Source organism: Balearica regulorum, chromosome 21 (genome assembly GCF_011004875.1).
Source record: "Balearica regulorum gibbericeps isolate bBalReg1 chromosome 21, bBalReg1.pri, whole genome shotgun sequence".
In the NCBI taxonomy this organism is placed as follows: domain Eukaryota; kingdom Metazoa; phylum Chordata; class Aves; order Gruiformes; family Gruidae; genus Balearica; species Balearica regulorum.
Genome location: NC_046204.1, coordinates 2,300,462 through 2,313,944, shown reverse-complemented (window position 1 = coordinate 2,313,944; position 13,483 = coordinate 2,300,462). Strand labels below are relative to the sequence as shown.

The window sequence follows — 13,483 nt, the reverse complement described above, 5'->3', positions numbered from 1 at the left end:
TTGAGGGAGAGAGAGATGACATGGATTTGTATTGTTTATCTGTATAAGAAACTCTTAATTGCAACTGGTGCTACTTGGTCAACATTTATGCTGATTTGAATTCTGATTTTTTTAACCTATTTTTTGGCTGAAAGCTTTAGTATTAAATATCTTTTTTTAAAAAGTAATGGAGAGATTTAGGTGGTTGTGCTGTTTTGTGATATGATTAGGACAGTGCTGTTCAGGAGGATCTAAAATGTCGGGTAAATTTTAAGCTAAATTTCTAAGAGTGTTGGGAAATATATTCAGGAGACAATGAAAAAATATTTGGAAAGCTTTTTTAATTATTAGAATTTTCTTTGAAATGCAGGCAATGAGGAGAAAAGATTTTGACTTAAAAGCTTTTCCAAATCTTTTCAAGTCGAAACACAAGGAAACAAGAGCCTAATGCTGACTAAAATTTTTTTCTGCGTTGAAGCTTGAGTTAAATGGAAAAATAATGGTAATGTGAACACATATACCATAAACATTTTTCTCCTAGTGTTAGTCATCTGAGTTGCGTGTGGCACAGCTAAGAACATTTTAGATTACTCACTGTATAGGATGGCTTAACAGCATTCAGGGAAGTATCAAGACAACCTTTTTTTGATTGTTTCGGTATATGAAGTCTATTTGTATCCCAGTGCCTGTTTTTATGGTATTTAACCATTATGTGCTGAAAAAAGAACTACAAAACCATGGCTACTATTAGCTGTGTATAGGAAGCAGGAAGGCTTTTTCTAGAGCTGTACCAATATATTTTTTCACTTGTTTTCTCAAGTTAAAGACTGCAAGTTCACTATTTGGTTTATTTAAGAATGCTTTTATGCTTTACTGAGTATAACATAAGAGGCAGTCTGATGTTTAACATCTAGTTGAATGCCTTGCTGTTGAAATATTAATGCATAGCTATGACTGACTCATAATGACAGTCTTACCACCCTACTTTAATTTTTAAATGTTCATTTTGCTGTTTCTTTCATGCTGCCATTCTTGTTTGGGAGGAGTTAATTTTGTCTTCCTTACAACTTTCATTTCACATTGCTTTCTAAGACCTGATAACTGATGGGATGTTGATGTTATTGAGATTAACTGCCCAGTTATAGTTTCATGATTTCCTTATCTCCATCTGTATTTATCGTGCTCTTGTCTTAAACCTGGAATGTAAGATTTTTCTGTGATGGATCACCTTTTTGTTGTTTACATTGTCCCAAGGATAATGAGATGTCCTGGCTTAAAACCAGGTTTCCTACCCATGTTGGTAATATAAGTAAGCATTTTGGTCATTGGTAACTACTTTTCACTTACATTATGCTTACCTGTGTGTTTTTTAAGTTAGATTATGGAGACTGTAGCTTTGGCTTTTTTTTTAACTGAATATAAATTTTAGAATTGGAATGTTGCTATCTGTGCTACTACAAATTTGCCTGTGTGACACTGTCTCCACTGCTGTGGTGGTAAGACTTTCAGGTTAAAGGCTAATTAAAGTTATTTACCCTCTGTAAATGTGTTGCAGTTAATCTGGCATAAGTTTCCCTTCCTGCTAAATATAATCAGTAGCTTTCCCATCCTTGTATGCTTATATTCCTAAATTGCAAGTTTTACTTATTAGTTTTATGTCTTCTGCAACTCTGTAGAATATTATACTAGAAATCTGAGTCTTAAGACCTAAATTACAACTGCAATTTTTATTTGTGACCTATCTTATATAAGAAATAAGTGCCCTCTAATTGCACACAAATGCTCTTCCTCAGGAAGAAAAGTAAATATATTGTGCTAGCTCTTGTATTGCACCAGTAAGCATCTGTGTGGGAATTTTTCAGTCCTGAGTGTAATCTACCAAGTAAGAGAGAACTTAAATGGCTGAATTATTTATGGACTTCTAATTTTAAATGCAGAACACTAATTATATTGGTGTCTGTTGCCTGGCTTGTAAAGTATATTACTCGGGTATTTTGACATTTCTCTCCAATAGCATTTAATGTAGTTGAATTTATAGAGTTCTTAGAGTTTGGTAATTATTACAGAAAATGTAACTTCTTTCTGTTTTGAGTACACAATTTTGTTATTTGTGTAAATTTGGCTTTTGTTGTTAGTATTGTTTTGAAACACACAGAAGCTTTCCCTTTTTTCCTATGAAACTGACCTGTAAAATGTATGAAATTAGGAATTTGAGAGCCAACAGAAGTATAAGTGTCTGTTGTAAATGGGGAAAATCTACTGTTTACATTTTGAATAATTTTTGCTTGAAAATGACAATAATTTATATGTAGTCCATAAGAATGACCAGGAAGATGAAGAAAAATCTCACATCAGATGGTGGCGGGAGGATTTTCTGGGAGATGTACAATTTTCCTGTTTTACTTGGCACGTTCTGGGAAGAACACATGTGAATAACACACGGACTTTATAGCTCAAGGATGTTACTGCTACTGGTATGCAGCAACACAGAGGCCTCCACAAAATGCAACACAGCGTCATAACACACAGGCATGATAGGTGTAATGCAGTCCTCGTTGAAGCTGGAGAACCTTCTTCAGAAAGTGTTCAAATGGTTATTAATGAAATTGAATACTATTCAGTGGTAGTCAGATACATCTAAAGAGTATGAAGGATCTGCAAGACCTTTAAGAGAATTTGCAGATCTTGGTGTAGAAGATCCCTCTTTTCAGTGTGTTCCATCCAGACCTGCAAAGAAGCTGGAGCCAGGGAGAAAGTTGACTGAGATGAGGACACCATGAGAATTCACAGGAACAACACTCTCTGGTCAAGAATAAATCTACAAAAGGGAGTGAGGCTTTTTGCATCAGAGCTGCTCTTAGATAATAATTTACCTTAAGACTGCTGCCTCTAGATTCAGAAGGCTGGGCCAAAAAAATTTTTACTTCTGGGAGAGGGGTGGGGGTAGGATTTGGATCAGTTTATCATATTCAAAGATCATAGCGATCTTTCCAGATGAATCTTAAAAATGCAATTCCAATTATGATCAAAATGGATTTCTTCTTTCATAATGATATTTAGCCTTTTTTACTCTTAATACTGAAAGCCTTCAAAAACATACCACCACCACACTAACTAGGGAACCAGAGGAGTCAGAGTTGACTCTTGAATCTTGGGCAGTGATCCGTGATGGACTCTAGTGGGATCAGAAAGAAAAGGGGTCATTCTTTTCTTTCTACAGGACTTCTGACAAAACATATGTGACTTTTTATTACAACAAAAATGTTTAAATTTACTCATCGTACACTTTCTAATAGCTTTGAGGGCTTTTGAAATGTTATTAGTATTGCTCTGTAGTATTTTATTTGGAAATTTAGTTATGATACTAACTTTGTCTTTTTACTCAAGTTAAACAGCATCATTTTAATCTCCTATCTCTTGGTTTAATGGACAATAAAACACTGAACTGCAGTTAAGCAGATGGTTTAAGTACCATCAATCACTGTAAAAATGTATTTTACTGGATTTGTTGTAATTGTGAATAGGATATGATGAATGTGATCCACATGTGAATACTGTAAGGATGGAAATTAAGCCAGGAATGAAGTGAGACAGAGAACTAGAAAGATCCCTAATTGAGGTGCCTTGTCTCAAAAGGTTTTGGAGCTATTTTTAATTTAATTATGGTTAAAATCTATGCAAGCTGTGTATCTTGTATACATTTTACTAAATGTGTTTTCACAACTGTAAAATCATACAAATGGGGTGATTTTGCCTGTGATAGTAGTTCTTTAAGTAATGATAGGAAAATAAGCTAGTTTTCTATCTTCTGCAGAAAAGCATGAAATTACTCCATCTTCTTGTCACCATCTCTCTCAATGTCTGCAGTGAAAACCCCTGCTTTGCTGCCTCATTCTGCTGTGGAAATGCTTTCATGCAAGTTGCAAATTTGTTTGGCCACACTAAAGCAGATACCATTTATTGAAAGGAAGCAGGACTATGATTTGGATCTATAGGAAAAACCCAGCCTAAATAAGGGAGTACAAGAGTTCAGCCTTTCCTGAAATTTATCCAGGAAAATCCCTGTTACCTCTCTATAGATTAAAGGGCTAGGTTCCTTAAAGAGGTTTTCTTTCTTCCTAGACACCCTGAATAATAAAGCACATATCCTACATAAAAGCATGCTGGGACAGATTAATCACTCTTGATTTGTAGGCACATAGATGTATACTTTAAATGGAGAAAGCATAACAGAAGTTTACTGAAACAATGTGGAGGTCTGAACTGAAATAGTCTGTACGTTTCCTTTCTCATCTCAGAAGAGAGATTATCAAATGATCTAGCTGTGGAACTTGTTAACTCTCACTGATACCAGATGACCCTCATGATCTCTGAATTTGTTACTGAATCTCCTGTACTCTGAACAGACTATTCCATGTAATTTGTGGAGTTCTGTTACTGTCTTGCTGGGACCAAAGAAGGCTAAATATGTCAACACAAGAATATTACATTTCTCACTGCAGAAAAATCAGTACTTTCCATAAAGCAAAGTAAATATTTTAACTTGGTGAGACAGATGTCAAAATGGGAAGTTTTAACTTGAGTCTGTGTTGGAAATCCACTAATTTTTTTTTTTTAAAAGGAGGGGAGGGGTGATGATGTGCGTCCGTAGGAGACTTTTGTATTGTTAGGGTGCTTTAGTTTGCCATATTTGGCTCAAAAATAGACAAAGTCTGGAAGTTGCTGGTAGATTGCTGGAAATAGTGTAGAAAATGAATGGTAACCTAACCAGTGTGGTGAATTGTTTAAATCTCAGAAGAAAAAGTAATGTTCAGCGTGGCTGATAAGACAGCTTAGCTTTAATCAGTGGAAGAGAATACAGACACAGTGCAAACTGCAGAGTTACCCTTTCTTTAAAATGGATCCCACCTAACTGACAGCTTCACAGTAATTAACATTAACAGAAAGTTGGGCTTTGCTTTTGCAGGAACAGATACTGAATGATATTTCAAAAAATTAAGAATTCCTACTTGTACTAAATACTGTCTAGCATTTAATATTTCAAAATTTGAAACAGAAGACTATCTGCTTCTTTCCCAGCAAAAGGCTTGTAGTGGTTGGCTAATAGCCTGATTAATGTACTTTCATTTTTAAATGAAAGATGTGAAAACAAAACTTCATAAGAAATTTCAATCTCCATACAAAACCACATATTAAAACAGGCTTATCGCTTTGTCATTTAATACTGTTATCAGTGAGGATGTGTTGCATGAAAACAAATTGACTTTTGATTTTCCGTTAGTGTCATTAGGTCTCTTCCAAAGGGAGTTTTGAATGTTGATTTTCTATCTGATATTTCTCTAGAGGAACGGTGACCTCCAGTGGCCAGCAAGGCTAACCCAAACTGTATATACCACGTAGGCCATAACAGATCAGAATAATGATCAAGTCTGATAGCCTGTCTCTATCAAAGTCAATACCAGAAGCTTCAGAGGAAGGTAAAAATGGTTCCAAATGCTCCTAGCCTACAATGTTTGTCATACAGATAACTAACTTCCTTCTGATTCATGTAGTGGTCAATTTTATGCCCTGTAGCATGAGTATTGATATAAATTATATAGATTTACAGTCCAAAAGTAATGGTCAGAAAAATTTGTAACATTTTGTATTTTAACCACAGTTTTTAAGTACAAACTTCTGTGGTGGTAAATTCCTTAATATAACAGGGGGAATGTAAGTGGATTATACTTTCTATGATAAAAAAAATCTTCGCAATTCAGAGAAAACGAAGAATTCATTTTAACCCAAACTTCATTCCAAAATAACTAGTAATTTATTCCTTAATTGCATGTGTATTGATACCATTGCCAAAAAGAAAGTTTTGAGTGGTGGATGAGTTAATATGACTTAATCTTATTCTCACTCTCCCCAAAAGCATCTTTTTGTGCCCATACCTAAACCAACAATTTTGCACTAGGTTGAATTTAAGTTTTATGCAGCATTTTCAAGGAATTTAATAAGGATCTTCAAGTTAAAGTTATTAAGCTTAGTAATTACATAGTCTGACTTGCTGTTATCAGTGAAGGCTAAGCTGTTGTTTATGCAGACAATATATTTGTGAAGTGGTCTATGACCTGTCTGGAAGCTTTCAGTATCGTTAATATTACAGTGTAAACTCTGCAACACAAGTATTCTGGTTGAGATTCTGTGTTCATATTTTAAGCCACACTGTTGATGGGGGGGGGGGGGGAATAAACTGTTGCTATAGCATCTTTGTCCCTTTATGATCTGACCAAAGGATTCCCTCCAGTAGGAGTAGGAACATCACCTGTCAGAAGTTATGCAATGCATTCACAGATGCCTTTGATTCTGTAACCAGAATTTACGGCTATCCTTCCTTCCATTTGCTGTGTCACCTTCAGTTCTGTCTGAGCACAGTCCCTCTATTGCAAGGGGATCCATGCAAGAAGTGGTGTACCTCTGTTCTGATACAGCTCTGTGAGACAGTGGGATGCTGATCCTGTTCAAGGTTCTATAATTTCTGATTGTGTGACCCACTGAACAAAACAGCTGTACAATAGTGACAAGCACACTCTCTTAGTATTGGAAGCCTGGATTTATTTACCTCATGTTTTCCTTTGTTCTTTATAATTAATGTTTAATTCACTAATGTTAAATGGGAAAACCAGATTCCTAACTGCGTCATACGTAGGAAATCCCTAATGGTTTGTAAGACCACTTCAAACAGCTATGGAAGCAAAGCATGTAGCTTGAAAGCTCCGCTCTGAAAATAGCAATGGTGACAAACGTGTTACAAGCAGTTTTCAGAAAGGATGTTGAGATATGTGCCAATGCTGAGAAACATGGTTCACACAAATTTTTTTGCATTCTTATCTGAGAAACTTTTCTATCATTTTCTTCTGCAGGCGAAGTAATGACTTGAATCCATTTATGGGTTCAAGATTGGTGTACGCAGTCAGAGACTCGTTAAATTAAAGGAGCTTTGTATGAATGCAGCATACCAATTAAGCAAATGTTTTGCAGAATTAGCATTTTAGATGGTCATAAATAGGAGAATTGTGAAAATATATGGTTATCTATTATGTATAACATAGTTATGGTTGTAACAATTACTAAATTGGCAATCTGGGGCCAAATTAAAATTTTCACTTTCTTTAATGTTCAATAACAGCTCTTGAAGTGTTGCTGCAAGAATGGCATTATTTTTTACAAAATATACAAAACTGACTAGCATCTATAAATAATGACAAAAAAGTAAAACTACAGTTGATAAAAAAGCACGTTTTATGAGGCAATACATGCTAGCATCTTCATTGAGGTGGTATATTTAATTGCCAGTTTAATCATTTGCCGTGCCTTGCTTTGTAACTAGTACAGTGCCTATCCGTTTGAAGTTGTGTTTTAATGAACCTGTGTTTTCTCAGTCTGATGTGTGGTTAACAAGTGCCACAGATCTTAAAATAATTTTGGAGCATGAGACTCAATGGCAGAATTTTTTAATAGAAAAATCAGGACATTCGGTCAAATACTGAAAAAGTAAATAATGAGCATTGACATTTTGGAGACAAAGTTGAATTTTCTGCGTAATCGTAATGTTTCTTGCAGTACTCCCAAGGTCAATGTGTTGCAATTGTGCCTGATCCTCCAAATTCCTAAGACTTGGTAGTTACATCTGGGAGTTCACTGATAAGAAAGTAAATATTTAAGCCAGTTGGTTTGTAGGATTTAGCCACTTAAAATTATTTTTATTAAGCCTTTTAAATGACAAGTTGAAAGTCTGATTTATCTTCCTGCCCTTTACTGTATTGATACATACATTTTACTGTATATATGACATAGTTGTATAGCGTTTGGGAACTAAACTTTCAGTGATACCTTCTGAGTTTTGCATATTGAGCTATAAAAGAAAGATTAGAGATTGTGAAAGGGAAATTGATGAAGCTTCTATGACTTTTCTTATAGGTTAAAACTAGTCTTGATTCCATTAAATCAGATGGAGCCTCCATTTGAACGGTTTAATGTAATGCCCTTCAAATGCTTATGTTACTGCAATAGTATTTTTAATATAATTGTGAAGGAAGAGGGACTTCTACATTCTGCTGTTCATTTGCCAGTTACAACCCTAATAAGTTTGGAGCTGTTTCATCAGTTTTTTGCTTATTTTGAAGGCATGTAGATCTCAAAGACACTACATTCTGTTTTATGTGAAAATGAGCATGCTGGTAGATGAGACCAGTTTTGTTCCTTAGTGGGGGAAGATGGGGGAATTGAGCTCTTATCTGTTCTGTTTCTCAAAAGCAGCTGTCTAATCAGGGCACTTGGTTGGCAGTCAATAACCTGTATTTCTTGAGTAGCCTGGAAAAAAAACCAAAGTGGAGAGATGGGCATGTGATTGTGGGAGAGGAAGTGGAGCAGATACAGGATGTTGGATGTGAGAGAACTCTGGAAGTATTGTGGTCAGTATTGGGTGGGTTTTTGGGAAAGCTTAGGCCAGAACTCAGAGTTGCTTATTTCGAAAGTACTAATTTCAGTCCACTCCAGGTGCGTGTCCAAAGTCAGTCCAGTAGCTTCTTTAAAGAAATAGGTTTTCTCAAACCAAATGCCCGTGCAATATCAAATCTACAGTAACCAGGAAAACTTAAATTGGTTGCTTGTAATTTTGGACTTGGTGATCCTTATGGATCCCTTCCAACTTGAGATATTCTATGACTTTTTAGGGTCAATTTGTGACCTAATTTTAGACTTCAGTGTATGACATTCACTTATTAGCTTAATAAGTAAAGAATCATCGTATTCACTAAGCATTAAATAAGATTTCTTCATGGCCAGTTTGCCCATAAAGAGTTTTGCCATACCTTTCATTAATATATAGAAAGGAGAGTCTTGTATTTAAAATGAAAGATTCTATTAATTGGTTTTATTCTGCTATTTTTGTCATCGCTTATTGCAGCACACAGACATTTTGGTTTTCTTACTATTTCTAATTAGTGAGGCATCAGAAATACATAAAGGTACAGTTTAGACTTTCTAAAACGTTACACTTTTTTTATAGATAATTCTTCTCCAGCATTAGTGCATTCCTTGTTACCTCAGTCATATTCCATCCCTGAATTACATATTTTTAGTATAAGCATTACCTTAGCACACTGACAACTATGGACATTAGTATTGGTCAGTCATTTTTCCATAAACACACAGATTTTTGTGGAACAAACGACTAAAATGATCTGTGTTAAGCACTGTAATGTCTTTGAAATGCTGTGAATTTCTAGTTAGACTAAAAAGCGTTTGAAAAAATGAGCTGTTCTGGTTGCATGTTAGCAATGTGGTGGTTCAGTTCACACTGCTTTTATTATATAAGTTCCTCTCTGTGATGTTAAGCGGTATTCTTTACCTATTATTGATTTTCCAGAATATAATGCTTTGAAGAAGCTTGTTGGCTTGTGTGAAGGAATTGAGCAGTAGCTTTCACTTGGCTGGTGCCTGGTCTGCTTAGTATGTAAAAGAACTAGTTGAATGTTCCTCAAACTGTGTAGATGGGGGCCAGGCAGCTAATGCTCATTTGCAACCAGTGAATTTAGGCATCAGCTGAGATTTTTTTTTTCTTCCCTCGTTTTCTTTATTAAGCAGAAAAGAGCTTTCTTTGGTTTGTTAGACAGTATTTATATTAGGGTGCAGTGTGAAATTGCAAGTCGTAATGAAGAGGATTCTGTTGACAAAAGTAGTGTATAATTAATAACTTAAGGAAAAAAGAAGTAAAAATCCATTAGAATAATTCATAGTCAATTCTACAAGAGCTCCATTGGTTTATTGTAATTTATTATATTTCAAATTATATAATATTTCAACTGGGAGACTCAGTAATATGATAGACGTGTAGAAAATGTAGTATTACTTGTCCTTTGTGGTAAACAGTGATTTAGCCAGCAAGAACTTAGCTAGCCGTGCAAAATTGCAAAACATGATTATTGGCTGGGTTTGATATACTGGTTTCCAGTATATCAGCTGGATCAGTTGCTCAGGCTTTGACCAGCTTCCAAAAGTTAAAACTCGTATCTGTGATTTTTTTATATTTTTTTTTTCCCCCTGGGCCTGGAACTATGACTACTTGAAAACAAGCTTAAAAAGGTGGAGTAGTTCTTGCACCTTTTTTGGAACTGCCATGGGTAGTGATTTAAACAAATAACATTTAATCTGTCCTGTATCACTTAAACCTGTGATAAAAGTGATCTAATAACTCTGGAGAGTAGTAGGGATTTGCCTTAATCAGAACACTAGATACTCTTGAACATGCTACTGGTAGAACAAATGAGAAAAGGTTCTTTCTGACTACAACAGCATTATTTGAGTCAAAAAAAAAAAAATCTCCCATGTTTTATTGACTATCCTTGGTGAAGAAGATAAATAGGGGTTTCCAGTTCCTGTAGCAGGAAATATTGTATGTAAATGTATTTACGGTTAAAATTTAATTGCAGAATAAAATTCTGGGCTGCTCTAGCTATTTTGTTGATTAGCACTACTTGCTTTTAATGATTGCTTACCCATGTGGCTAGTGACTGATCGGGATGTAAATATTGCTTACTTTTTTGTTCTGTGCTGGAATTAACATTAACAAATAAGTCTGGTTATGTTGATTTGACTTAAACTAAGAGGCTGCCTTTACAAGAGGCAACTTTAGAGGAGCTTATAAAAGGGAAAAATGAGTTATATTCTGGGAAGCATCTTGGCTTGAATGGAAAGCTTCTGGAGTATGTTCTCAATTTAAAAACTGTTGAGCCAGTAGTATATAGCAACAATACAGGTTTTTTTCTTAATAGATAGGCAAGAGACTTGGGAAACAGCATTTTCTGTAATCTTAAAATTTTATTAATTTCTGATAATTTTTGAACTTTTTATAAATACAGCAATAGGATAAAGAGGGTGAGCATATACCATTTAGTGTCAAAATCTACTAGCCTAAAACTTAATGTCAGATTGTATTTAATGTGTCTGTATCTTCAACAATATTAAACTCAACTATAGCAGCTTTTCTGTGCATGTACTCTAGAGCCAGTGTATGTTGATCTTCTTAGGGGATTTTGTAAATATTCAATAATTTAATTTTTCCCCATTATATTTTTTTCTTAGCTGGAAAAGAAGCAAGCAACCCCGCCATTTCAGCCTCAGATCACAGACGATTATGGTTTGGATAACTTTGATACACAGTTCACCAGCGAACCTGTGCAGCTAACCCCAGATGATGAGTATGTTTTTCTTTTTCCCCAGATACAATTGCATATTAAGAAATGAATTTATAAATTACTTGAAAATTACTAAGAAGAGACTCTGTACTTAGCATTAGAACATAGTCAAGTTAAAGTAAATTTGAAGTTTTTTGTATCCTACATGTCTTGTATAACTTACCATACTTGTTATATATTAGAAGACTGCCCCATATTCTAATAAAAGTTCAGAATACACTATTGCATTGCTGCTGAGTGTGTGCTTGGCCCAGAAGGAAGAGATGGGAATTTGATTCCTGACCCAGGCTGCTTGCATTTCTGTACTCAGGAGAAACAAGTGATGCACAACTCCTTGGGTCTCGGAATAAGCTTGAGATAGCAGGAAGATCTTACAGAAAGCCATTATTTAAGTGTACTATGGAGAGAATTTGCAGGAAGAAAAAGTGTGCTTTAATAAAGGAATTTGAAGGCTGAGGAGTGATTGCTGTACACCAAGGAAGGTATTTCCTTCAGATACAAGGTGGCATATAAGATGACAGGCTATAGTTTAGGTCGTTAGATGGGAGACTTAGCTTGCCCAGACTGTTTAAGAGAATAATTGTACATGGTTTTGAGGGTTTACTGAAGTGTAAAAATTTAAAATTGGAACTTGAGCTTCCTTTGGAAAAACAAGAGGAAGCTTTATGCAATGGGGAAAAATGTCAGAGAAAAAATGATCTTGTTGACTTCATTTCTCTGTGAAGCATTTAGCATGTGTCTGATGATAAACATATTATCAGAGCTGAGGGGGGAGGATGGGCCAAACAACATCAGTGTGAAAATTACAGTGTCTGATTGCTGAGGAATGCAACAGCTTGGGGGGTCCATTCTTTTTTTTTTTCCAAGGCACATTTTTCTTTCAAGGCTTGAGTATGTGCCACTAAAGCCAGAGGGCACTTAGAATACACTTTTTAAAGAACTGTTTTTTGTTAAAGAGCATAGTAGTGTGTGTTTTCTTTTGAAATTTTTGTGCTATTCTATAAAAATGCAATGAAACTCTGCTGATCTAGCATTTTGATACAGAAGTAAAATGAATCAAAGGCAATGTGGGGTTTATTAAAAATCTAAGACTTAGAGTCCTGAAATCTGTGCAGCTGGGATTTCTAGGTAAGCTTTACTGTGAGAGAGCAGCAAGGGTTTGCTTGCACATTATACATTTACATTTTCCCAGTGTATTTCATTTATTCATGTTTGGTTTTCCTTATCTGACTAGATGCCCTCTGCTGAAGATGGTAATGCATTCTTTTCCAGATGTTTTCAGCCTGTTCACTGGTTTCATGTTTGAAGAAAATCAATTTCTTGAATTTCCAGCGCTTTTGTGTTCTTTGCAATTTCTAACTGAATTCTGTAAAGCTGCTAATTGAAGGTGTTCTAGAATGAATATTTGGGTCTAATCAGATGTTTAATAGGGCAAATTCTAAAGTAGTGCTTTTGGAAATGGGATTTTAATAATGGATTTATGATTTCTACTCTTGTAGATACTGTCTGAAGTACCGCATAGAGCGGGGGGATGCCATCTTGGCAAGCAGAGGCTATTGCATTTTATCCAAAGGCTTTCATAGTTAAAGGCACAAGATTGTTGCATTCCAGCCTATGTGCTTCTACTCATTTTCCCTCTTCTTTGTTGCTACACAACAAAGCTGAACTGCTCTGACAGACGATACTGTTTCCAAGGCTCTCTCATAAAGTGCCTGCTAATCCTACATCAACCCCTGGGATTAGCTAGTTGTTCAGGGAATTTTTGTTTGTACAAATGAATGTTACATTGATTACACTTGTGACTGTAAAAATGACCACTGTAACTAGCAATCTATTGAGTCTACTCCAGTGGCAATAAATTCACTGTTGCAGGGTCTTCTCTTGCTGCATTCTTGGGTAGCAGGTGTTCATCCTCAAGTAACTATGTATTTGGAGATTTCGTTGTGGGTATTTGTGTGCCTGGGTGCTCAAGCTTGAATTTTGTACAAGTGTTACATATATATCATAGATCCATAGTTCACAACCTATTCTCTCAAGAGTCCAGCATATATGAAGTGAATAGCTGAATGGAAACCAAAGTGTGAAGTGCTTCAGTTATTGTTTGTGACACCAAAGAATTACAAGGCAGGTTCGTGCTTTACAGGTTCTAATTGACAATAAAATCACAAATACCAAGTGCGTGCGCACCTGTAGTGGGAAGTTTTATGAACATCACATCTTAAAAGAAATTCTGTGTCTTTTACATAGAAAAACTTCTAAGTCTT

The 13,483-nt window shown here is 35.4% G+C and overlaps 1 protein-coding gene across 8 annotated transcripts in view; it reads left to right on the top strand.

The window, feature by feature from the left end:
* The window catches only part of PRKCZ (protein kinase C zeta), a 71,424-nt gene that overhangs the window by 54,696 nt on the left and 3,245 nt on the right, over nt 1–13,483 (top strand). For all 8 annotated transcript variants that reach the window (XM_075773242.1, XM_075773239.1, XM_075773241.1 and 5 more), the window contains one exon: nt 11,107–11,222. In XM_075773242.1, the coding sequence (XP_075629357.1) occupies nt 11,107–11,222 (116 nt within the window). The remainder of the gene's footprint in view (nt 1–11,106; nt 11,223–13,483) is intronic.